The sequence below is a fragment of the Lissotriton vulgaris genome, chromosome 7 (assembly GCF_964263255.1).
Source record: "Lissotriton vulgaris chromosome 7, aLisVul1.2, whole genome shotgun sequence".
NCBI lineage: Eukaryota > Metazoa > Chordata > Amphibia > Caudata > Salamandridae > Lissotriton > Lissotriton vulgaris.
Window position 1 is genome coordinate 1,523,229,056 of NC_141695.1, and position 27,823 is coordinate 1,523,256,878.

The window sequence follows — 27,823 nt, forward strand, 5'->3', positions numbered from 1 at the left end:
CTTCCAGGTCGCCGCCCTGCAGATGTCCAGGATTGGCACTCCTGCAAACAGCGCTGCTGATGTGGACATCGCTCTGGTGGAATGAGCAGTGACGTGATCATTCAGAGGCCGGCCGGCCTTGTCGTGGCAGAATGAAATCGCAGAGGAGATCCATCTGGATATGCTTTGCTTCGTGAGAGGCAGGCCCATTCGTGGTCTGCTGTATGCCACGAACAGCTGTGTAGATTTCCTGAGAGCCTTAGTCTTGTCCAGGTAGAACTTTATGCATCTCATGAGGTCCAAAGAATGCAGCGACCTTTCCGCTGCCGTCGAAGGGTTGGCAAAGAAGGACTTAAGGACTATTGGTTCATTGAGATGAAAGTCCGAAGGTACTTTTGGAATGAACTTAGGGTTTGGTCGCAGTACCACCTTGTCCTGTCTGAATTGCATGTAAGGCTCCTGAATGGATAAAGCTTGCAGTTCGCTAACCCTTCTGGCAGACGTCAGAGCAAGCAAGAGTGCTGTTTTCCACGAGATGTGTTTAAGAGATGCCCGGTGAATGGACTCAAATGGGTGGCGCATGAGTTGGTTGAGTACCAGATTAAGCTGCCATGTAGGAGGTACCTTCCGAGGCCTCGGAAAGGATCTGTAGAGCCCCTTAAGGAATTGCTTGACTAGTCGGCTGGACCACAGAGAAGGCCCAGAGACAGTTCTGGTGAACCTCGAGATAGCCGCCAGGTGAACCTTGATGGACGCATGCGCTAGTCCTGACTGAGCCAGATGCAAGAGGTATGGTAATACCTGTTCAGGGGTGATGGCGAGGGGCCGCAGGCCCTGGTCCGAACACCAAATGTAGAACCTCTTCCATTTGAGAGTGTAGGTCTTGTTCGTACTGTCTGCCCTTGCATTTGCTAACACATCCCTGCAGTCTTGCGGAATATTCAGGCCACCGAACTCTCTGTGCTCAGGAGCCAGGCTGATAAGTTGAGCGATTGGAGGTTCGGGTGTTGCACCTGACCGTTGGACATCGTCAAGAGTGTCGGGTGTTGTGTCAGGCGAATCGGAGATCTGATGGAAAGTCGAAGCAGATCCGAGAACCAGTGTTGCCTCGGCCAGAACGGGGCAATTAGTATCAGGGTGCAGGGCTCCACCTTCATCTTCCTGAGGAGCCTTGGGATCATCGGGAATGGAGGAAACGCGTACGCAAAGGCGCTGGACCATCCTATGGAAAATGCATTTCCTAGTGATCCTGGTTGGGGATGCCAACTTGCGTAGCTTGGGCATTTGGCGTTCCTCCTGGTGGCAAATAGGTCGATGTTCGGGACTCCCCATAGAGAGAAGACGTGAGTCAGAGCGCTGTCGGATAGTTCCCACTCGTGGGAGAGGGATTTTTGCCTGCTCAGGGCATCCGCGATAGTGTTGTCTTTTCCTGGGACATATTCTGCTTTGAGCGGGATCCCGTGTACCACTAGCCAATTCCAGATTTTCTGCGATTCGCGCGAGAGAGAAAGCGAACGCGTTCCCCCTTGCTTGTTTAGGTAGTGCATCGTCGTGGTGTTGTCTGTCCTGACGAGCACCGGGGAGTTCTGGATGCGTGGTAAGAAGGCCTGGAGCGCCAGGTACACGGCTCTGAGCTCCAAAAGGTTTATGTGGAGCGATTTCTCTTCTCTTGAGTGTCCCACTTACCGCTGATCTGAAGATCCTGGAGAACTGCGCCCCATCCCTCTAGGGAGGCGTCGGTGGTGATCACTAGCGGTGACGCTGGAAGGAGAAAGGGTAAGCCGACAGTTAAGATTCCGGCGACGCTTCCACCATAGCAGACCTTTGGACATTTTTGGTGTGATCCGAACAATATCGTCGAAGGAGCCAGTACTTTGAGTCCATTGGCTCGTGAGTGCCTCCTGCAAGGGCCGCATTCTGAGTCTGCAGTGCGGGATGAGGAGTATGCAGGAAGACATCATCCCTAGGAGGGAGGTGTAAGTCCGAACTTTTAGGTGTGTCTTTGTCGCCACAGCCGTGGCCAGGGATAAGATCTTGTCCGTCCTCTCCTTCGAGGGGAAGGCTCTTGTGGACTCCGTGTCTAAGATGGCCCCTAGGAAGGTAATTTTTGTTGCGGGGACCATGCAGGATTTTTTGAGATTGAGCTTCAATCCCAGTCTCTGAAAGAGATTGGTGCAGGCGTTTGAGGATGTGACTGCGTCTGCAGGCGAGGGTGCTTTCACCAGCCAGTCGTCTAGGTAGGGGAAGACTTGGTGGCCCAGTTGACGCAGGAAGGCTGCCACTGGCGCAAGGCACTTCGTGAAGATCCGTGGCGCGGACTTGAGGCCGAACGGCAGGACTTTGAACTGATAGTGGCGGCCCGCCACCTCGAATCGTAGGAATTTCCGGTGACTTCTGAGGATGGGGATGTGGTAGTAGGCATCCTGGAGATCTAAGGATGTCATGAAATCTCCTCTTTCTAGAATGCCCAGAATTTCTTGAAGGGTCACCATCCTGAACGATTGGCTCCGTAGGAAGGTGTTGAGCGCCCGGAGATCCAGGATGGGCCTCCACTTGTTTTCTTTTTGCTGTACCAGAAAGAAGTGGGAGTAAAATCCCTTCCCTTTCGAGGATGCCGGCACTCTTTCGATTGCCCCTTTCTGAAGCATTGTCGAAAGCTCCTTTAGAAGCTGTCGCGGGTGTTTGTGCGTCCGCCTGCGTGGGGGGGTATTGGGAGGGATAGAGGTGAATTCGAGAGAATGGCCGAATCGAATAATTTGAAGAACCCACCGGTCCGTGGTGAGGTATTGCCAATTGGTGAGGAAATGTGTCAGTTTTCCTCCAATTTGAAAGGATGTAGATGGTGTTTGGACTGGCTGGAGTATTTGGTCACTGGCGTCCGCCAGCGCCCCTCTTGGTATTCTTGCCTCTGTAGTTGGATCTGCCGAACGAAGATTGGCGTCCTTGTTGCTGTTTGTTTTGGTACTGGCCTTTGTGATTGTATGAAAACGAGGCTCTATTCTGATAGGAGCCTCGATAGGAGGACTGACCTCTTGCTCTGTTGCCTCGAAAGGACTGGTTTCTGGATTGCAGGGTACCCAGTGCCCTCGCCGTGTCCGTGTCCTTTTTAATGGCCTGCAGTGCCTCGTCAATCTTTTCTCCAAAGAGGTGTTGCCCGTCGAAGGGCATATCCAGTACCTTCGATTGCACTTCCTGGCGGAATGATGTCGCTTTTAGCCATCCTTGGCGTCGTAGGGCAGCAGCCCCTGCCAGTTGGCGGAAGCCTGTCATGGCTGCGTCGATAGCGCAGTCAATCAGTTCCGCTGCTGAAGATTGACCTTCCGTCAGTAGCGCCTTCACCTCACCCTGGACTGTGGCGGGTAGTTCCTGTACGTAAGGGGCGATGTCCTCCCAGAGCTGGCGATTGTAACGCCCCAACAAGGCTATAGAGTTTGCCACTTTGATGGTCATGGCCGATGTGGATGAGAAACGTTTCCCAATCGTGTCTAGTTTCCTGCCCTCCTTGTCCGGGGGGGCGGATAGTGGTGAGGAAGGGTTACGGGAGTGTTTCTGGGCTGCCTGTGTCACCACTGAGTCTGGCTTGGGGTGACCATTGAGGCAAGCCGCCGCCGTAAGTGGTGCCCTGTATTTCTTGTCCAGGCGTGGAACAACCGCCGAAACAGAAGCAGGTGTTTGCATTAATTTCAGTCCTTGTTCCCACAGGAATTCAATAATTGGAACAGTTTTTGCGGATTTGTGAGTCTGCTCCTTAAAATCCAGCAAGAAACAGTCCGTTTCCGTCGATTCCACCGCCATATGGAATCTTATCGCTGCTCTTTCCACAAGCTTGTGGAAGCCGGCAATGTCCACCGGCGGGGAGTCCGCATGACGCGGTTGTGGTGAAGCTGGGGTTGACGCTACATATTCATCCTCTTCATCGTGGTCTGAGTGATCCTGGTCCGAGTGGTCAGAGTGCACCTCCTGGACCTCGCCGTCCTCTAGTTCCTCCTCCTCCTCGTCCGAAGAGACCACCACTTGAGGCTGGACGTCATGGTGGGTTTGAGGGCGATGCTGAGTTTGTTTTGAGGCGGGCACCTGAGCTTGGGTTGTAGGTGTCTGATCCCCTGTGCCCTGAGGTGTCTGAACGTTAGGCGTTTGACCGCCTCTGTTTGACTCTGGAAAGCGTTGCTTGTAGTCCTGTACAAGGAGCCTTAAGTCATCAACTAGGGTTGCAGGCAGGCATATCATGGGGGTGACTTCCGTGCGGACACTGGTATGGATAGAGTGTTCCTGATAGGTGCAGTCGTCCTGCTCCTCGTCAGTGCTTTGGCACTTAATGTGCAGGTCCGAGATCGAAGTTGCGGGATCCAGATGGTCATCTTCCTCGGATTCTTCGCTTTGGAAGATTTCCTGAGGTGGTTGCTTCTCCACTTTGCTTGGAGACGTCGTTTCAGGGGTAATCTGTGGTTTGGTAGGTTTTGCAGGCTGCACAACAGAGCCAGTCATTGTCGAGGGTACCGTCGACGGTGGTAGCATGAGTGTCGACACTTCCACAAGTTTCGATTGTTTCCATGGCTCCGGTCTTGTTTCCTTCGACGACGAGCCCCCCGTCGACGGTGTCGTCGTCGAGTCCCTCGTCAACGGGGTCTTCGTCGACGGTGTCGGGGTCTTCGTCGACGGTGTCGTCGTCGATTCCCTCGTCGAGGGAGTCTTCGTCGACGGGGCCGTCACTGACGACAAGCCCTTCGCCGACGGAGTCGTCGACGGAGTCGTCGACGAGCTCCTCGTCGACGGTGGAGTGGGTGATGAGTTCTTGGTCGTCAAGGACTGCGAAGTCGTCGCCGACGTCCTCGTCGACGGTGCTTTCGTAGACGACGGCCTCGTTGTCGAGTCTCTCGTCGACACCTTGGTCGTCGACGGTGGGACGTTAGATAACGGCTTCGACGACGATGGGTTCGTCGACGATGGCGTCGTCGACGGAGTAGTCTTCGTCGTCGACATGGTTTTCGATGTCGATTTTAGGCCAATAGTTGAAGAAATCGGCCTACCTGAAGATGAGGAGGGCGTAGTCATCGTCGTCGACGCTGAAGGCGAAGAAGCCGATGTGGTAGACACTGTGGTCGTGACCGAGGTAGTCCTCTGGGTTTGCCTAGAGGACGGAGCAGGCTTTTTAAAGGTTTTATCCTCTTTAGCAGACACTGAAGATGACGTAGATCTTGCCTCTGAAGACTTTTTTTGAGTCTTCGCAGGAGGGGTGTCTGAGGGGCCCGGGGAAGATACCCTAGGCCTCTTTTGAGAGACTGCTGATGCCTTGGAAGCGCTACTCACGGAGGATTCCAGGTGGTCTCTGTCCTTAAGCCTGTCCAGCCATATAAGAAGGCGACCTTCTCTGTCTCTCACAGTCTTTTTAGGAAAAGACCTACAGATCCAGCATTTGTCTGAGACATGGTCCGGGTAAAGGCAATACAAGCACAGGTCGTGCTTTTCATCCACATGAATTCTTTTCTTGCTGCAGGAAGAGCAGGCCCTGAACAGGGCTTTCTTCTTCGAGTCAGACATGAAAAAGCAGTGGAAAGAACACACTTACTGCCAAGACAGTGTAGTGAAGTCTTCCTTGAAGAGTTGTTGGTTTAGAGAACACTTTCAAAGAAAGTTTGATGATTTTTGAAGAAACCTGAGGAGAGCTCAGGCTGGAGACTCCCTAGCACAACGTGCGGTAGAAAATCTGAGGGACTGAGGCTCCTCCCAGGAAGGTTCTAGAGGGAGGTCGGAGCTGATTGGCTGACTGTGAGAGTTTGGTCCTTTTTACATAAGGACAAGGAAAGGCTACTAAGGGGAGGCCCTTAGGCCCTTTTTCTCTAATGTATGTCTATGGACATTACTTTTTTATTACCGGAGGCTCCCGTCTCGACGACGGGGAATGATTCAGGCATGTGAATCTATGAAAGACACCCCTAATACTGGATAATGCAGAGGGGACAGAGTCTGGGTCACTAGCCAGTGATCAGGTAGGAACCAGGAAGGAACCAGGCGATGTTGCGTGCTTGAAGGTGAAGAAGTTAAACTTCTCTCTTCAGCCACAAGGTCCAGGAGGCATTGACGATGACCAGGTGCTGGATTCGAGCTGTCCCACGATGGATCTAGTTGACTGCGGTGTCGTTATCCGGATTGGACCCAACAAGCTTTGGCAACCGCAACCCACGCAGGATGACGAGATTAGCTCTGCTGCAGACCAGCAAGGTCTGTGGCACTTCTCCTTTGAAGGGAAGCTGGAGCAAGCTTGGAGCAACCAGGAAAGCAGATTAGTTTGATAGAAAAGTCTTCAGGGGGCTCACAAGCCAACGGGCAAGGAACCGGGAAGACGCGTCAAGCTGAAATGCAAGAGCGGGCCCCACGCTGCACTCGTGGAGTGTGGAGGGCTGAGCTTCGGTGCAAATGGTGCTCGGGTCTGGGGCTTCTCATACCCCAATGCACAACTGCGAGGGTACCTCGGTAGTCAAGCTGTTAGCAAAATGCAGGATGCCCAGGTTGTCCGGTCCCACGTCTCTCGTGTCCGCCACGCGTCTCAGCTTTGCTGTGGGTTGGAGTTAGAGAAGTCTGAGAGTCCAGTTCCTGTGTCACGGAGTCTTCGGGTTCCGGCGGGAGCATCGACAAAGCAGACCGGCAAGTTACTGGTGGTGCCTGTTTGCACAGGGTGGTCGCTCCTTGACCACAAGGGAGATGTCTTCCGTCTTCTAGTCAGAATAGAATGTCGAAGGCCCAAGAGTTCTGTATCAAAGTTTCTTTCCAGGATAATCTAAAGTCCTGGGGACATAGCACCTATACTTATACTAAGCTAATGGGCTGGATTACCTGCCTAGGTCCCTCCTATGGGTGGACCTGAGAAGGGGGTGGTTACACCCCTTTCCCTTTGTCCAGTTTTGCGCCAGAGCTGGGCCTAGTCCACACACGCGCGCAGGCTACCCTCCTTCTTCAGTATAAAGAAAATAGCAGATGACACTGGCGAAGAGGATGGACGAATAAAGTCATTTGCTAACATTTCGTCCACATATGCTTTCAGATGTTGTTCTTCTGGACCCGATAGTGCATATATGCGACTACATGGCAATGTAGCTCCTGGTACCAGATCGATGTGACAATCGAAAGGGTGATGGGGCGGAAGATTATTAGCCCTTCCTTAGTCAAACACTTCGCTGAATAGGGCATACAGTGTTGGTACAACCCCCGCCTCACCACTGTCCTCTGTAGCACATGTCAGAGGAGTAACCCAAACAGTTGCAACCTGATAGCAGCTCTGTAAACAATGGGCAGAATCTAAAGTAACAGTTCGCCTCACCCAGTCTATCCGGAGATTGTGTTTCTGCAGCCAAGGCACCCCAAGAACAATCCCAAAAGAAGGAGCATCAATAAGATCAAAGCAAATGGACTCCGAATGACTTATCACATAATAAACACATGAGTTCAGTTTGCCGTGTTATCTACACCGAAGACAACTCAGTCCCGTCAATTGCACGTACAGGTTCCGTCTGTTCCTTAAAAACACAGGGAACCATCAACCGTTCTACCAAATGAATATCCATGAAATTCCCAGTCGCCCCAGAATCAAGCAACACAGACAAAGAGGTTCTACTACTGTTCGAGATCACCAAACAAACAGAAATGAAGAAATGCAGAGGAACCCTTTGTACAGCCCCTGCCACTTCATACGATGCAATTTTTTCCACCCTGTTTGCACACAAACGCCACCGTATTTCTAGGAGGGAGACTAGACATTCACGGGCATAATGTCCCCCTTGCCACAATAAAGACAAAGGTTTTGGACTCGCCTTCTTCCCTTTTCCTCATTGGACAAAGGACCTCTAACCCCGCCTATTTCCATGGGTTCAGGGCCTGGTTTAGTTTCTACTGGATGTCTGACTTCATTCCGTACTGGCAGTACACGTGAGGCCTGATAAAGGATCCGCTCCCCACGCCTTTCCAATAGACGATGATTTAATTTCACCACAAGATCTATGAAAGCTACACAGTCATATGGGGGATCCACTACTTGTGATACAATGTGTGCGTGTGTGTGTTTGTGTTTATATAGCGCCTTCTACCCAGAGGTCTCATAGCGCTGTATTCATACCGCTGTGGAACCCTTCCTAGTTTTCCTGTGAGATGTTCACTCCTGGGCACTCCCAAGGTGAAGCCAGGCATCCAAGCGCTGCTGGGGCCGTTGTGGAGATTAAGCAAGCTATTGCCCAGAGTCACAGAGTGGGACCCATGATTAGACGTGGGACCCATAATTAGACTAGGCACCGAGGCGAGAATTATCAGGTCCGGGGAGATTGATTCCAAGAGCCGTCGAGGCGGGCATTGAACCCTGGTCCCGGGCCAGACCTCTGCATCAGGGTCTGCCGCTCTAACCATTGTATGACATTGTTCTACATTCTGTCCATCAACTGTGTTTTTTGCAATTTTCACCCCGAGTGTGCTGGGGATGCTCAGACGTGAGTCCCAGGCTCTCCACACCACTGGAGTCAAGCTATCCAGGCTGATGAAGGCTGATAGCCAGAAACCGGTTCTTGGATGCTTGATTCCGGTCTGGGAAAGACATGGCTTGGTAGTTCGGACTGGACTGTTCCCATGAGGCACAGGGTCAGAGCTGATTTGCATATAGCCAGTGTCTAACCCAGGGTGGTGTGGAGGGCAAAAAACGATGGATTTAGGCCCAGATCCTTGTACTGGGGTGAATGTATGACATTGTTCTACATTCTGTCCATCAACTGTGTTTTTTGCAATTTTCACCCCGAGTGTGCTGGGGATGCTCAGACGTGAGTCCCAGGCTCTCCACACCACTGGAGTCAAGCTATCCAGGCTGATGAAGGCTGATAGCCAGAAACCGGTTCTTGGATGCTTGATTCCGGTCTGGGAAAGACATGGCTTGGTAGTTCGGACTGGACTGTTCCCATGAGGCACAGGGTCAGAGCTGATTTGCATATAGCCAGTGTCTAACCCAGGGTGGTGTGGAGTGCAAAAAAACGATGAATTTAGACCCACTGGGCCCGAAGGCGCCGTGGGGTCCGGTGGAGAAGAGAGCGACCTCATGGCCATGAGGTACCGCTCGATCTCCTCCGGCGCCGCACCCTACTCAGGGACCCGAAGGTATGGGGCAGGATGCGGCGCTAGCGACTGCGGAGCCGCGTGGGCGGCGCCACCCAAAATCCCGGCCGCGTCGGGCGAGCGTCGGGGGCGGTCGGAGGAGCGATGACACAGCTCCGACCTCTCATGCCACTTACCTGAGGAGGAACCAGAAGACCGATGCCAACTCCCGGAGCTGCGAGGGCTCCGTCCCCGCGACCGATCCCTCGACCTCCCATGGGACCGGGACCTCGAATGGCGCGGGCCGACTGCCGGAGCTCGAGGCACTTGCGGGACCCGCTCCCGCCTAGCCTTCGACGTCAGAGCTCGACAGTCGGAGCAGGAACGGTCATCGTGGTCGAGGCCTAGGCACTGCAGACACCGGCGATGGGGGTCGGTACTCGACATCAGTCGACTACACCTCGAGCAGGGTTGAACCCGGGCATCCCTACCGGCACCTGAGCAGTCGAGCGACTCGAAGAAGATCAAAACGTTTTAGTCAAAAAGTGACTAAGGGGTAGAGCTTCTCCGGATCTGCGCTAGCTGGCGCGGAAAAAAGAAGAACCGACGTCAGCGCGCATAGGCGGCGTCTAAGTACTCCGACGACGTCATCCCGGCGCAGACGACGCCAACGACGGACGCGGAGCCGGAGACGACGCGCAGGGGTATTGCTACGCAAAAATTTCCGGATCCAGTCTGACGCCTGGGGATATTCTAAGGGGTATCTATTCTAAGGTAAGGAATCTAATACTAACGTGTTTCTTTCAGATAACTACCTGTATTTCTATTTCCCTCCCCAATAATTTCACCTCCTCGTCTGGTATGTTCGGTAAATTCTCAGGGTCCCCAAGAATTAATCAATGTCTGCCTCCAAACCTAACATTCTGCTCTGGTATAGATCAGTACAATACTCATGGAATGCTTTATTAATATCCTGTTGCCTGAAGAGCGTTGGAGTGTTTTCATCCCCAAGTTCCAGGATGACCGATCCCGTCTTAGCAGAATTGGCCAACCACACTAGGAACGACCCGGAACGATCTCTCTGCATGTGCTCAAATCATGTAATTCCTACAAATCGGTGCAGCATAGTCTTTCAACCTGCTCTACTATCTGTTCCTTCGTCTCGAGTAAGGTTTCCTGCAATTCTTGGAGTTCGGGTCTATTTTTCTTGATTTCTCTCAGTTTTTGTTCTACGGCCAATGTATCTTGCAGAAGGGTCTCGCGGATTCCCGCTGGTTTGGTAATACACCTACCCCCATCACTACTTTGAAGGCATCTCATAGTATAAGTGGGGTTGATGCTGTGCCTAAGTTCTCTGTAAAGTATTGCTCTATAACCATACGTATCGTAATTTGAAACACGGTCTTCTAAGGATTCTGGTTTTAGTCTACAGGTAGGGCTACAAGGCTTAGTATGTGTCTAACAGAATCCCAATAGAAGGGGGTTATGATCAGAGATTGTTCTAGAAAAGTATTCCCCAGTTGATCATGTACATCAGCCGTACAAAGGATAGCATCCAACCGGATGTGAAGGTCATGTAAGTGTGAAAATGAATTGACTCTGTCCTCAGGGTGTAATGTTCTCCTTTAGTCAATGAGACCCCACTGAAGCGGCCAGCCGCTCAGTGCCTCAGCCACCTTTGACCATGGGGGGTACTCCCTCAAGGGTGGGTGAGAGCGATCTAAGACTATATCTGCTACACAGTTGTAATCACCTCCCAGTATTACCGACCCCACTATTTATGGCGCCAATACTCTGGACAGCATTGCTTAGAATGAAATTTGGTCTCGTGATGCCAATACTCTGGACAGTGTTGCTAGGAATGAAATTTGGTCTACATTTGGGCCATAAAGGCTCCCAATTATTATATTGCGGCCGTCCAAATTACCAGTTCAATCAAACAGGGAAATGTAAGCGGGCTACTCACCAGTGAGGGTCTCAAGGCACTGAGGGGGGGATTCTGTAGCCAGTTACCACTACATATCCTCGCTCAGGGTCCACGAGATAGCCAATACACTGAAAAGGAACCCCAGATGTGATCCCCACCAAAACGACTTTGGCAAAGGCTGAACAGTCTGTATAATAAGCCTGACTTCTCCACTTACGCTGTAGTGTGGCCCCCTCTTTGGCTGTTAAATGTGTTTCCTGTAATGAGGCGATTTGAACCCCCTCCTAGCCAGTTAAGCATATTCTTTATGACATTTAGTCATGAAATTCATCCCTCTAACATTCCACATGAGGCATTTAAATTCTACGGTGGGTGCCATGTGACCATAGGTATCAACTGTTCTCTTCTTCCTGGGATACTGATTGACTGATCCCCACATGTTTCAAGAAGTACAACTAGATTGCATTCAGCTCGCCAAGAATGCCCAGAACCCAACAAACGATGAAAGCCCCAACTCCCTCTCCCCAGGACAGGTAAAAGTCCAAATCCCATCCAAACACAATACCAATGGGCATCTACTCTCAGAACTACCCGCAAAACTGCAACAGGGAGGGAGAAGGAGTAACCAGTAACCGTGCAGGGTATCCCAGACCAGTCCCTCCATCCATATTCCTGTGATAGTAGTGTCAGGCTCTCCATCCATGAATATGAGATCAGACAGAAAGCGGTATACAGCCTATCATGCCAACTGATCAATGGTACTAGTAACCCACTCTCAAATCATCTCATCAGCTGATTTGGGGGGTAATCTTGGGTAGGTCAGCAGCCTCCGCAAGCTAACCCCCTGATATCCATCTCAATTCCAGTGGTGATACCCTGGATTTCGAAAAATAAGGAGGCAGCTCCCCACTTCATTATCTGATGAATCCCTTGACCAGAAAGCTGATTCTCCAACTACCAAGCAGAATTCCATCAATGATTCTAATGATGTTGTGCACTGTGATGGAAATACTAAAGAAAACCACTTGGCAGTCAACACAAACTATGCCAAGGCTTGGGCAGAGTTCTGCTACTGTGCACTCCCTGGTAGTCTAGAAAAGTTGACCCCAACTAAATTTGCTGTGGGAACGGAGGCAAAAAGCAGGTTCTTTCCTCACTGAACAAGAGTAAAAAGTTAACTGATGAAGGTGTCCATCTATGAAGGCAAAGAGGCGTTTGCAACATAAAATTTACCCATCGATGCACGCAAATCCCATCCAAACACGATACCAATGGGCATCTACTCTCAGAACTACCCGCGAAACTGCAACAGGGAGGGAGCTAGAGTAACCAGTAACCGTGCAGAGTATCCCAGACCAGTCCCCCATCCATATCCTGTGATAATAGTGTCAGGCTCTCCACCCATGAATATGAGATCAGACAGAAAGCGGCATACAGCCTATCATGCCAGCTGATCAATGGTACTAGTAACCCACTCTCAAATCCTCTCATCAGCTGATTTGGGGGTCCTGTAAACAGAAACATGATGAAGATACTAGTGACTTCTATTCAAGATTCGAGAAATGTTTTATTATAAATAGTGGCCTCAAGCCAAGTAGCGAATCGTACCCGCATCTTTTTGTATCAAAGTTAGTCGAGAATTCCCTACCGCTAGTTAAAAACCGTGTATACAAGGTCGAGAGTACATGGTAAGCAAACACGCCATCACAGATGTTACAAATGTTACAATATCACCAGAACAGAATTAGAGAAGAACAAGATCAGGAACAGAAACGTATGAAAGACACGAAGATGAAAATGTTAGTAGCTCAAACGGTCCCAGCCGACGGTCACAGAAAGGGTACGACCCAGACAAGTCACACTACAGCTCCCGTTAAAGGGACATGCAATTATTGCAAGCAGCCAGGTCATTATGTACATGAATGTCCAGTCCTGAAACATAACATAGCGACAGGTAAAACTAAAGAAAGACCGCATCCGCCTAGACAAGACCATAACCAGCATCAGTCTTCGCAGAATACACAGAATACACAGCCTATGCATGCTTCTTCGACTCCAGCACAGACAGTAGCGATACCACAGCCACAGCCCATTGCCGCATCTCAGCAAGTTTCACAACAGATGTATCAGTACGCCCAGTCCGCTTATCCCGAATATTCCCGATATACATGAAACAGCCTAGAGAGGGAAGGTGGCTTGCCTCTTATTGAGATTCCTGTAGATCAAGAAGGTCCTTATGTACACAGTCAAGTATTGGGAAAAGACAGAAAGTTTTTAATTGACACAGGGGCAAGTCGCACTACGATCAGCCATGATGAAGTCCCAGGGGCACCCCTCTCAGGCTCACAAAATGTTTCCCTTGGTTTTTCAGGACAGCCTATTGTAAATGAGGTATCAGAACCAGTTCCCCTGGCTGTGGGTCCGTTATCACGTGTTACAGACTTGTTACTTACAAAATCATGTCCAGAAAATCTGTTAGGAATTAAAACATTGAAGGCTCTAGGAGCTATAATATGCTGTTCCCCGGAGGGAGTTAGACTCTTTCTACGGGATTTCAAGGGTCATTATGTTTTGCGAGAATTCGATGTCAGATTGAAAAATGTACCAGATTACTTGTGGGCAAAAGGCCCAACCGATGTAGGCTGTATGCACATTACACCATACCGTGTTACACTCAAGGCAGGTGTTGTATTACCCCGAATCAGACAATACAAGTTACCACCCGATGCTGTAGTGGCTTTACTGAAAATCATTGACGAGCTCATTGCCCAAGGAGTGGTCGTCGAGACCGACTCAAATGTCTGTAATTCACCCATCATTCCGATTCTTAAACGTACTGATCCCAATGCACCGCCAGTATATCGGCTGGTGATTGATCTTCGAGAATTAAACAAATGCATTATACCACAGTTCCCTGTGGTCCCCGATATCTCATCCCTGTTGACTGCTATTGATTCAGAAGCAACGTTCTTTACTGTAATTGATCTCAAGAACGCCTTCTTCAGCGTGCCTATTGATCCAGAGAGCCAATATCTCTTCGGATTCAGTTTAAATGGACGCAGCTTCAAATTTTCACGCGCACCTCAAGGATTCACAGAAAGCCCCAGCATCTATAGTCAAGCACTGAAAAGACAACTAGATTGTGTTCAAATGCCCGTTAACACCGCTTTACTGCAATACGTCGATGATCTACTGATCACCGCACGAAGTGAGCCCGAATGTGAAAAAGCATCACTGACAGTTTTACACTTTCTGGCCGACAAGGGACACAAGGTGTCCCCTTCGAAGCTACAATTCTGTGTTCAGCAAGTTGTGTACTTGGGTCACTTGCTGTCCAAAGTGGGGAGACAGCTCACTCCCGATCGCATTCAGTTAATTGTAAATATGCCGCAACCCCAGACACAAAAGGAAGTGCGGGCCTTCATAGGCCTCACCTCATACTGCAGACAATGGATTCCTCAGTATGCATTTCTAGCTAAACCACTCATCCAGTTAACGACACAGGAGGCAGCGACTTCGACTGCCCTCCCTTGGACTCAGGAACACACACAAGCTTTTGAAGAGTTAAAGAAAGCATTATGCCAAGCACCGGTTTTAGCAACACCATGTTACAGCAAACCGTTTACACTTTTCGTTACAGAACGTGATGGTACAGCGTTGTCTGTCCTCACTCAAGATCAAGCAGGTTCACATAAGCCTTGCGCTTATTTCTCAAGTACATTGGATTCAGTAGCTCAGGCACTCCCTGCATGTTTGAAGTCAGTAGCAGCAACAGCATTAGCAATCAGACAAAGTGATTCAATTGTTTTAGGTCATCAGTTAACAGTTCAAGTACCACATTCTGTAGAGGTTTTGTTAAACAGAACCCAGACTCAGCACTTGACCATAGCACGACTGACAGGTTATGAATTAACACTATTCCAGCCACACATAGAAATCAGACGCTGCAGTATCCTGAACCCAGCAACACTGTTACCTACAATTATGACAGATTCAGTCCCGCATGATTGTATAGAAATCATTAATGCAGTAACAAAGCCACGACGAGACTTAACAGATGTCCCACTGACAAATCCAGACCTGACACTTTATGTGGACGGTTCATGCATGAGAACAAGTACAGGAGAATTAGTGGCCGCGTATGCCGTGACCACTGAAACTAAAGTTAAAGAAACACATCGTATTGACACACTGTCTGCTCAAGCAGCAGAGCTCATCGCTCTGACCCGAGCTTGTATTCTAGCCAAGAACAGAAATGTTAACATATACACTGACTCCCGTTATGCATTCGGAGTTGTACACGACTTCGGAGTCCTCTGGCAAGAACGAGGTTTCCTGACCTCTCATGGGGCCAAGATTCAACACGGTCCCCTCATTCAAGCACTGTTAGAAGCAATACATTTGCCCTCGGGCATATCAGTCATGAAGTGTAAAGCACATACTAAAGTTACAGATTCTGTTTCCCAGGGTAACGACCTGGCAGACCAGACAGCAAAACATACAGCACTGACTCACACCCAGATTACTGATGTGATAAAGACAATAGTACCGACAAAGTGTATGGCAGTTAGAGATCCCACCCTAGACGTAATCGATATCCAGACACATGCGACTCCCGATGAAATAAAGAAATGGACTGAACTAGGAGGGATCCAGACAGATCAAGGTTGGATGACGAAGGGAAAATCTACATGGTTTCTCCCTGACTCTATGGTTCAAGTCATGATTAATACAGCACATAGCCCGGCACATCTAGGAGAGAAAGCGATGTTAGACAGTTTACAAAATCTCTGGAGCAATAAACACTTACGAGCAGCAGCAAAACAGAAAGTGCGTACTTGCATGATCTGTTGTCAGTTCAATCCAGGTAAAAGCGTCCCTGTAGAGCAAGGTGGATTTCATCCTCCCGATCACCCTTTTGAAGTCCTCCAGATGGATTATATCCAGATGAACAGTTGTCGAGGATTCAAGTATGTCCTTGTAATTGTTTGTGCTCTGTCCCGTTGGACCGAAGCATACCCTGTTCCAGACTATACTGCTCCGACCACTGCCAGACAGTTGGTTCATGAATTCTTCCCACGGTACGGTTTGCCCCGTGTCGTGTATTCAGATAATGGACAGCCCTTCTCCTCCGAGTTAATGAAGCAGGTTTCTTTACTGTTAGGTTACCAGTGGAAATTCCATTGTGTCCGACATCCTGAAGCAGCAGGCCTTGTAGAAAGGCATAACCAGACACTAAAAATCCGCCTTGCAAAGATATGTCAGGAGAAAGGGGTCGACTGGATAGTCGCCCTGCCCGTGGCACTATTCTACATGAGAATGGTCGCCCACTCAAGATCAGGGCTATCCCCGTACGAAGTGGTCTTTGGCAGACCACCGAATATGTGGGGGACGCCCATTCCAAAGAAAATCACTGATGTTGATTGTAATATGTTGACAGATTACCTTGCCTCCTTGATGTCTGCACTCCAATCATGTCGTTCACAGGTTGCCGCAGCCTTCCCTGACAACACTGATGTAAAGCCGCACGAGGTCCGTCCTGGGGACCTGGTACTCGTCCGGAATTTCGACCGGAAAGGTCCGTTGGAGCCCCGCTGGAAATCTCCGAAGACCGTCCTTCTCACCACGAGGACCGCCGTGAAGATAGAGGGGAGAAAGGGGTGGGTCCACACGAGTCATGTGAAGAAATTTTCTGGACTGAAACCTGATCGAGACTCGTCCACCCCCACCAAAGACTGTGTTGAGGAAAAAGACTTTACAGTATCCGAACGAGAACAAACTCCCCAAGAAAAATACCGTATGAAACTCCGATCTAGCAAGTCAGACAGTTTAATTGTTTAAGTCCTCCCCTAGGTGAATCGGTTAAATAGTTTCTGACATGTATCCCCTAGATCGAGATAGAGAGAGAGAGAGACAAGTCAAAAGAAATACGTACTGCAAATCGCTGCGTAGTCACTGTATAGTGACGTTATTAATAATGTTTTTCCTAAGTGTTCTAATTATTATTGCCAGCATTCTGCTACCTATCTATTGGCCTATTTTCAGGCGTGAACAATCTGTTTACAATGTCTCCGCTGAACACACTTTCAGTGAATTACCCGCACACGAACTCTCTTACAGACTTGCGCTGCGCAACAATACATTCATTAGTATGTTACACCATTCCCATCAGACGAACAATGCTACAGATTGCTGGATATGTGGCCGACTCCCTCCCTACCAGAACTACAAGGGAGCTCTGCCCCTTTTTCCGTACCCGTTCACTCACAATGGCTCCTGTGGGGCATGTTTTAAAATAATTAATTCCTTAGATCCTGATATTGCTGTTTTCGATGGGGGCTGGGTTTGGGGAAACTTGAACTTAGTCCTGCTCGATGTCTGTTACCCTGATAAAGAAGGACTCCCTACTCGAATAGGAACTGATCTAGAAAATGAAGTATATGGATTAGGCAACTACACAATTAGCCTTATGATCCTTACTGTTGAATCCGAAGCTACTCCAGTTCTGCCCCATATGCTAGTATTACCAGTCACTGGTGAATTATGTGTCCGAAAGAAAGGTTCAGTACACTTAGGTCATAGTAAATGCACTACTGTGGTCGAATTCAGTGACCATGGTAAATCGTCCTTCAAAGCTATCAGTCATTCCTATTTTGTTTGTGGTCATACCGCATACATACGTTTGCCTCCAGATTGGGATGGTACCTGTTATATTGCATTCCTTCTGCCACCTGTTTTTCTAGCTCCCCCTGATTACCATAGAAATACGAATCTAGTAAAGAATAGACCCAGAAGAGATATTCCACTTGTCGACTACACAGAAACGGCATGGGAACAGTACACTGATTTTAATAAAGGATTCTTTTTCTTTCTAGGACCTGTCCAAAACAGTAAATTAATACGTAGATTAACTAGAACACTTGAAGCTGTAGTACATGAAACTGCCTCCGCCTTAGGTAACTTAACAGAGGAGCAATCTGCTATGCGGGTTGTTGTCCTTCAAAATCGTCTTGTTATTGACGTCATCTTGGCAGATAGAGGTGGAGCCTGTAAGGTCATCGGGTCAAGTTGCTGTATTTTCATTCCACAAAATGCACCATCTGTCTATCAAGCTATCACCCGTCTGCATAAAATTGCAAATCAGATACATCAGAATCCAGGCACCTGGACTTGGTCCGGTTGGTTCTGGACCACGTTAACTGCTTGGGGATGGAAGATCCTATCCTTCCTAGGTTTCGGCCTTGTCATAGTATTCAGCTGCTGCCTGTGCCTACAGTGTGGGCCGGCGATATGTGGACTGTGTGCCACATCATGCATTGAACATTCCAGTTTTCTCTCAAACCGTCAAAGAAAGAAAGATGAGCAAATGATGTTGCAAGAACAAACTGACCAAATTATGATGATTAATATATCATGAAGGGTCCGTAGGGAACAAGGAGGGAATGAGGAAATATAAATTTTATGGTCAAGATGTGTTCCCTAGCGCGTACCCCACCGTCTCCATGTACGAGTTAAAGTGCATGTAACTTCCCTCCTGTACCAGCTATGAAGACGCAAATACATTTGCGTCCAACGTTAACATGTCCTCTTTCAGACCCACCATGAATGGGTTGAATGGTCCGTTCCTAAGTATGCTATGCCAACGTCTCTTTGTAGTGTACTTCTACGTTTTTCAGCTCTGGCTGAGTAGGCCCTGAATCTCTGCCACCGAGCCTCTTTTCTGGCTTCTGACTACGAGGGCCTCTGCCCAGGCTGCCTCTGTACCCGTGAACTCTGACTTACTTTCAGCGCGGCCCCTCGCGCTCAGCTCAGCCTGCTGCCTGCCAAGATCGACTATAACCTTCGAGTTATCTGTTTCCCTCCCCGAAAATACATTCCTGCCTGCTAGCTTCAGTAAACATCCTTCCTCAGCTGCAGAGCCAAAGGGCCGGCCTGTCTCTATGCAAGTAATTCAAGTAATTCATAGCCCTTGTTGCCATGCTTCCATGGAAGGCCCATGCCCCCACGCTTCTCATACAGACACTCAGGCGCTTATACACGCACTCACAGCAAGTATAGAATAGCTTCTGCCCTAGAGACTTTTCCGCCCAGATAGCTTAGTTCCTAAACATCAGATACCAGATATGATAGAAGCACAAGTTGATCTGACATGCCAGACTTCTGTCTCTTTCCGTCAGTGTAAATGTCAAGTCCCCTGCACCCTCCAGCTTCACGTCAATCACACGTCATGCAGCTGCGCGCGCATCCAAGTTTCCGATTTCTGCTGACATTGCAACATTTTCTGTTAGTGCCACCCCTTTGGTGACACCTACCTGTGACGTTTCTAGCACACACCTCTAGTTCACGCCTCTTGATTACGCACTTGTACCACGTGTATACTGTTATCTTGTCTTCTCTCAGCTGTTACGCCTTCTATACTGTTTCCAATGATGTAAAATAAGTATATAAGCTATGTACTGTTAATAAAATGTAGCGCTCTATCCCTTCTGACACCCCTGTGGTGGTCAGAACATGATATCCTGGCCATGACCATTCCTTTTTAAGGAATAAAACCCCTAAGAACTCTAACACCACGGACTCTGTCTCTTTCTTCCGATCGGAGTTATTATTGATTAAGTACTTACCTGCATAGAAATTAAGAGAGTAAATTAATTATTTACGTCAGTAGGTCAGTGGCCTCCGCAAGATAACCCTCTGATATCCATCTGAATTCCGGTCTCCATGGTCACTGTGAGTAGGTCGGGGGCTTGCACCAGCATTGCTGATTTACGCCACAGCCCTAATTATTTTGTGGTGTTCGTCTCGAGCCTCCTCTGGTGATGGTGCTCTTTTTAGGGCTCGCACTGCGACGCAATCGCGAAAGCGATTGTCGCAGTGGAGTCCTATTGCAATCATTCTGGCTTTCAACGACTAACGAGGTTTAGGACAACAGACTGGCACGCGCACGCACGCAGCCTGCCGGAATCGGATCAGGTCGCGCTCCGATTCCGGCAGGCTGTTCACAACACATGCACACGCAGGCAGGCGCACACACAACACACACACAGAGACAGACAGACGCACACACACAACACACACATACAGCCGCACGCAACCGCCTTCACCCCCACTCACCTCCACTCACCAGGCTCTTTCAGCGTGTTCTGTGTCCCCAGCGCTGGTCTTCACCCGGGCACCCGGGCCCCCTCCTGGGACCCGGGACTTCAGATTCCTGCACTCTGCTTTGGCGCCGGGGGAGCGCATGCGAGGACAGCCCCCGCCCTCTCACTGTAAACCCGGGCTGCTTTCGCTGGTCACGTGCCCGTAGCCACGACAACACGGCGCGCTCGCGCGGACCCCGAGAAGGAGCAGAGAAGCGGCTGGCAAGTGGTATCCCGAGCGGAGGACCGGAGCAGCCTACATAACTGAGTGGCGTAGCTAGGGGGGTGCGGGGGGGACGGGACGCCCATTGCGGCCTTTATAATTTATTTGGGACCTGGAACGATCGAACACAGTTTCCCCACTCCTCCCCAAATACATTATAATGGCGGCCGCGGCCGCAACGAGCCTCCAGTGCCGCGGCCGGGCCCAGTAGACAGTAAAAGTGCATGGGGACAGAGTTCACTTTGCCAATGGCCTGTCTTAAAACGTCTCTGCTTCCTGCCGCTTAATTTTACCCCCCCATTATCTCATTATCTGCATGCCTCACGCGCCTCCGCAGAGAAAGTGACAGGCAGGTAATATTTCGTATCTCTGACATCGCAGAGATGATTTTCGTACCTCTGTAATCCCCTTTGGCAGTCCTGTCATTCAAGTATAACGCAGTCGATGCTGCTATCAGTCAACCGTGGGCGTGGCACACCATGGGGGCCGGGATTAATTATCCGGATGTGCCGGGCGGCGGTAGAGTTTGCCATCATGTCCGGAGGAAGTCAGAGGAAGTGGCGGCAGTAGAGGCGGGGGACTCATTTGAGTCAGTGGAGTACTACACGAGACTCGAGTCTCTCATGGCTGCCACCGCGCAAAAACAGCATGATCGATTGCGGGGGCAAGCAGGAAATTCTGATATGAAGAGTAAGTGTGCCATCGATGTGCACTCTGCCTCCAGTCCAGTCTTCACCCCAGGCTGCTGGCACTCGAGTCGACTCGTCCCGACCCGCTGCAGGAAATTCTGATTTGAAAAGTAAGTGTGCATCGATGTGCACTCTGCCTCCAGTCCAGTCTTCACCCCAGGCTGCTGACACTCGACTCGTCCGGTCTCGGCCATCGACTCGAGTGCCAGCAGCCTGGGGTGAAGCCTGGAGGCAGGCAGGGTGCACATCAATGGCACACTTACTTTTCAAATCAGAATTTCCTGCTCGCCCGGCCTCCAAGATTTCATTGCCCCCCTGTGCCAAATTAGATAATTACAGGAGGAGTTCGGTGGCCGGCCTGTCACCTCCTGACCTCGACACTTCCTGCCTTTTTATTAGTCTCTGTTGTGGAGGATCTCTGAAGGTTGTGTCCCACACAGTGTGAGTCTGAGAGTAGGTGCTGTGTGTCTTTAAAAGGCACAACAAGCACGGCTCTCGAGACAACAGTGCCATTTAGCAGAATATATCACGGCCATCACTACCTGAAATGTGTCCAGATTGCCAGCAGCTGCCTGCGTCCAAGGAGTGTGACAGACTCGGGACCCATCCCCAGCAGTCTTTAGATTTTCCGCTGCAGCACTGTGACTCGTTAAACTTGGTAAGAGTAAAACATGAAAGCTGCTGCCATTTTAAATGTTCATGCTAAGGTCAGATTTGAAGTTTTATTAGATAGCTGCCAAGGTTTTAGATTGCTACGTGTGACATTTTCATAATTTTAGTAACATTTTTGATATGTATATGTTTCCTTCATCTTCATTGCTTGATTTTGCTCGCAAAAAGTGTCACTCATATTTGTTGAAATGTCACTCATAATTGCACTACAATTATAACAATGTCACACATAGCAATCTGAAACCTTGGCAGCTATGCTTTGGGTGGAAGCCGTGAGGCGTGAGCGCCAGTTTCATGTCACTGCACAATATCGCCAGTTTTCACCACACCATAGGATCTTGGGGAACTGTCTGCCACTTTTTTGCAGGCTCCTCAGTGGGAGATGTGCAGGGTGGTGAGGAACCGGGCATCAGTTACAGCATCTCACCAATGGTTTAAACCCCAGTAGTTTGTCCGAAAAGTGAAACCAATGGCATGTTTAGAGCGAGGATTCACAGCTGACATTTGAAAAAGCCATGCGTAATATTAAACATCCTATTAAAAAGTTAATTTATACCCAAAATAACTTTGTAGCAACATTAGGATAATGAAAGACTGGGCCAAAAAATAATAATCTTACCTATACCATGCATTTTGCATGCAGCTTTTTGATAACAGTCCAAAGGAGACTGCTATATTAGGATTGTAACTTATGAACTGCAAATGACAAAAGGATTTCTGTGACCAAAGCAGTAGCCCATTGATCTATGCACATAAAATACAGTTCTGTGATCTGTATGATACATGTTCTCTGCAGCACGGACGCTAACCCTCTGAGTTACTTTATGATGACTCAAAAACTGCCTCTAGACACAACCCTGATCTCTCTCAGCAGAAACATTAATCACCAGACTTATCTTTACTTTTTTATTGTAGCCTGAAAACTACTGAACACACAAGCAACTATCCAGCAGGTGCTTTTAAACCATAAGTTACTGCTATTATTTCCAAACACAGCGCCCCCTGTGGTCAGCGCCTGGTGCACTGCCTAGGAGGCAGAAGGTGGAGAGATGCACAAGGAGGCGCCATACAAATGTATTTGCCTTTGCTTTGTTACAATATGGGCCGGAAAATAAAACGCACCGGGCCTTTTTTTGAAATGTGACTTAGCATTAAAGATGTGCTGACTTTTCACAATTTAAATGAAAATAGACCAGTGCTTTAATTAAATACCCCCTCTCCCATTTGTGATAAAGTTACTGGGAAAGCTTTCAAGTGCTCACCGTCCTTTTTCCCCAGCAAACCCCCTCCCCCCGAGGGGCAGCAATCTGAGGGATAGCCCATTTGTTGCAGCTTTATATAGCACCAAATAGATCCAAAGGTAATGTACACTGGTCCCTCTCACCCACTTCTTGTGGCGAGGTTAATGAATACTCGAATTTTATTTTGGTGTGATTACTTTCAAACCTTCCCCCGTCCCATTGCTGTTTTCAATGCCATCATCCACCTTCCCATTATTGTTTTAAACCCCTCACCCCGCCACTATTTCCAGTTCTCCCCCACTATCCCTCTGTGGCTTTCTCAATTCACCCCCACCCCTCCTGCTGTTGCTTTTAAATCCCCAAAACCCTCCAGTTGTTTCTGTCAGACCTTCCCCTCCTACCTCGCCAGAAAAAACATCACCGCTAGCCATCCCACCAGATTGCCTTTGACAATGCTTCTTTACTTAGATTTCTGCCGTGCTGCGGTTGGGCAATATGCATTTCTGAGAATGACAGTCCGGCAACTAGCCCAGAGCGTGCTCGGAGTAAATAAATACAAGTAAGAGTTAGAGTCCTAAACAGCACGGACAGTGTGACTGACTCGAGACGGGGTGCTGCAGTTCCTCAATGCTACTGTCTGTCAGACCAGAACATGTGCGCGTGGGACAGCAATGCACCGGACTTGTTCATAAAGCTCTTTGCCACCGTCCCATATCTTTGTAAACCGGCTTTGCTGCATGAAGTGACTGTTCTGCATGCCGAAACCTAAAACCCACGTGCCTTTATTATTTATCGCTCTCTCTCCTTTATTGTTATTTATCTCTCCCTCCCTCTCGTTTATTTCTCTCTCTCTCTCCTTTATTGTTCTTTATATATCTCTCTCTCTCTCCTTTATTGTTATTGATTTGGACTGATCAAAGTGAACAACACTGCTGGAGTCCTGCTCACACGTTGTCATTGGTGCCTGAATCTTGTTTCCCGTGGGTCTCAGCCGGTCGGTCATCCCTTTGTTTTGAATCTGTGCTTTGTACATATGGATGCTGACAAAAAGGGGAGGTTCACAATAGGCTGCAGCATCACAGTCATGTGTTTTGTCTTGTTTTGGGTAATTACAACATGACTGTGGGCTCCGTCACTGCTCATGCGTCCACGTAGCAAGACTAATAAGCATTTGCAATCCAATAGGTCTCGCATTACTGAAAGTTTGAGCTATTGGCGTTGCATCATTATTTGCAATGCCAGTAGCTCAAACTTTAACTACTGCGAGACCTATTGCATTGCAAATGCTTGTTTTGTCTGTCTCTGCTCTTGGTCCACAGGGTGCAGAGCATAGGGAGCACCCCCCACACACACACACATACATACATATACACAAATAAGGGTAGGGCTAAATTTAGGATTATGGAGTCGTTAGTGGTAAAGGGAGGTATGGGTAATTTTAGGGTTTAGAGTGGGCAGAGTGAGGGTAATTTTAGGGTTAAGGGGCAATGGTGAAGGCTGGAACTCTCACTCTGCTGATCTCAGAACTAAGCCCACCTTCTTATCAATCTATCAACATCTAAAGACAAATCTTTTCAGACTGCATCTAACCCAGAAACCCTAACTGTGTCATTACCCATCTATTATCATCTTCACTCCTTGTGCTCTCGTTCCCTGGTTCCTAGATACACTCTCCCCTCACCCTGTTCTTCCCTCCAATTATGTAGTTCTAATAAACTTTCCTCACTCTGTTTTAGGCATTTTCATGTTCAATCTTCTCTGCTCACCCAATCGCCATATCCTACTTTGCTCATCTTGGTGTTCTTATTTTTCATACCCTCTCATTATTTCGATGTAAATAGATATTATCATTCATAAACTGTATTTCAATTTATAATAAAAATAAATCACAAACGTTGAGACATATTATAGCTAGAGGGCAAATTAACAATACATCATATTCCTACACAAAAGAGTTAATAATTACATAGTTAAAAAGAATAATTCTTAAAACAATTAATAGGTTAAGCGGACTTTAAAATACACCCAAGATAGAGGGCCTGGTCTAACATTCTGCATTCATCTAAAAAGGAACATCACGACTATACTTAAGTGCACAGTGCTATTTTAGGGATACAAGGATATCAAATAAAACAGACATTTACCTATTCCTCCTTTCAGCCCAGCCGATCACCCGTGCCCACCCCTGGAACTTTGCTGTAGCAATCACGGTGGGTCCCTCCACTGTTTTAAGAATTCTGTAGGCCTCACGGCTAGACCTGGTGCCCATACTAGAACATATGAGCTTCAACCAGCAGCACCTGGGTTTGCTATATGCTGGGCAGATAAACATGTGTCCCACTGTTTCAACTCTGTCCAAGCAAAAGGGACAATTACTAGAATTTGAACTTGAGTTGCACCACTTTGCGGTGAAAGCATTAATAGGCAATGTTCCCACCCTAAACTGATTAAATAATTTCCTGTCACGTGGTGAGGTAATCAGATCCCAATACATCTCATATTTAGGTTCAGGTTTAATGTCCAGAAAAACTTTAGACAAAGTAGGGGTAGTGGAAGCTGCGAGCCGTCTTATTTTAATCATGTTCCAATAGGCTGCCTTAATCTCTGTTTTACTTGGAAATGTACTTCCAGCCGGGGCGATCCACAACCGGCTCATCCCCATCTCACAGAGAGTATTTTTGACATGTCTAAACCATACAATTTTCCTGTTTATGTCTAAATCCCTGACTTCTAAGAGAGACAGGGCATATTCTGCTAGCTCAAGAGTCACCCAGAGTCTCCTCCAATAGGCTACTGGCCTAAAGTGTGCCACATCCTTAAAAGAATGGCACCCCAAATCCAAAAAAAGAGGAGCTAATGGGGTAGATATTATCAGGTAGTGTTATGATGTAAAGCACTCATCATACTCTAGTATCTGAGCACTACATGAAACCACTAATGAATAAAACGCATGAGTCTTGTATACCCACATAAACAATTCAATCTCCCCTCTCAGAGCACTGTGCTAAAGACGCCATTATCAAACTCTTTTTAATTTCTTTAACATGCACCCTGATATTTAATAAGGGCCTGTCTTCTTGGCTTCCTTTCACCATGATAAAAATCTTTTTTCTTACAACATATGTGCTTTTTCCTCCATAAGTCTGCTTCTGTGATGGTTTGCAGTGGTGGTAGCCTGGATTTTGAAAAATAAGGAGGCAGCTCCCCAATTCATTATCCGATGAATCCCTTGACCAGAAAGCAGATTCTCCAACTCCCAAGCAGAATTCCATCAATGATTCTAATGATGTTGTGCACTGTGATGGAAATACTAAGAAAACCACTTGACAGTCAACACAAACTATGCCAAGGCTTGGGCTGAGTTCTGCTACTGTGCACCCCCTGGTAGTCTAGAAAAGTTGACCCCCAACCAAATTTGCTGTGGGAACGGAGGCAAAAAAGCAGGTTCTTTCCTCACTGAACAAGAGTAAAAAGTTAACTGATGAAGGTGTCCATCTTTGAAGGCAAAGAGGAGTTTGCAACATAAAATGCACCCATTCATGCACAGTAGAGACTTTCAAAAGTTTGGTATTAACAATTTTGTAAAAGAGTTTCCAGTCCCATCTCTGAATAGCAGAGTCCACCTACAGGGTAGGAATGGGAGACTTAAGAGTACAATACATACAGAGGACTATTTATCCTTTAGATTTGTGTCAAACCATTCACCTCTATTGAGGCAAGTGTTATTTTACCTACAACTTACCAACTCCCATTTCTTTATAGAAAATAGCACCTCATCAAAAGAGGAGGATTCATGAAGATGGCAAAAGGTCACATGCATATTTTTGTGCTCCTTTTGATTTCACCCACCTTGATGTAAGAGCACAGATTGCTTTGCTCCACTGCTCAATGACTGCTGGATGATGTCTCCAGTTAGCAACCATCTCTTTGGCAGTTTTCCAATAAGGAGGTGTGGGAAAACAGCGGGTGCAAGCCAGGAGCCATACTTCAAACAGCACACCAATTAACTTTTCTGCAAGACTTTCTGCAATCTCCCCTGTAAACAGGAAGGCAAGTGTTGTTATTAATCTACTCAATGCAGAACTTTATAAATACATAAAAAGGGTGATGTGGAAATGTTTACTTATACGTAATAACTTGGAGTCCAACTGGGTGTAAACATGCTTTGTTGATGTGGATGGATTTCACTGCTCCTACATAGAATGTGTAATGTCGTGATTTTGCTAATGCATGCAGGATCTGTTACTGATATGGCAGTTGACACAGAACACTCAGAAGGTGTTTTTTGTTCCAGATAAAACTTATAAATTCTTTAAACAGTTGCAACTTCAATTAACTAATATGTGACTCCATTAGGCACCATATGGTAACATATGAATCTATGAGCAACTGATCACTTCAATGACCATGAATATAAGCTATGAAAACAGGTGAAAACATTTTGTTATAAAAGAAGATACATGTTTTAAAGAATCCTCTGGTATTTAGGGGCGGGAGAGTATATTGTAGCAGCCGGAGGTGATCTCTATACTCAATACCCTTACATTCATTGTCTAAGTTCTAGTCCTCTGCAGCAATTTCAGTTCACTTAGAGGGAGAAAATGAACAAGTTACCAGACTATTAGTAATTTATACAAAGGTATTCCACTGGTGAATTTTGAAGAGAAGAGCCTAAAAGGACAAGCTCCGTGCTCCAGGATCCTGTCACCAGGTGCTGGAAAAAAGAACTGAGGCAACTGCCGCCTGATAGGCATGATGGAATACTAGTGGTCTCTGGGTCCTTAAAGGTACAGACACTGTTTAAAACTTACACAATGGCAGCCCATGTGGCAACGCTGTCCTGCTATCCTTCATCTTTTACAGAAAAGGGTTTGTGGAAGAGATTTAAA

The 27,823-nt window shown here is 48.0% G+C and overlaps 1 protein-coding gene across 2 annotated transcripts in view; it reads right to left on the minus strand.

Moving 5' to 3' along the window:
- Positions 1 to 27,823, minus strand: part of RALGAPB (Ral GTPase activating protein non-catalytic subunit beta) — a 1,758,088-nt gene that overhangs the window by 1,580,300 nt on the left and 149,965 nt on the right. For both annotated transcript variants that reach the window (XM_086932393.1, XM_086932392.1), the window contains exon 5: positions 26,784 to 26,970. In XM_086932393.1, coding sequence (XP_086788519.1) covers positions 26,784 to 26,970 — 187 coding nt within the window. The remainder of the gene's footprint in view (positions 1 to 26,783; positions 26,971 to 27,823) is intronic.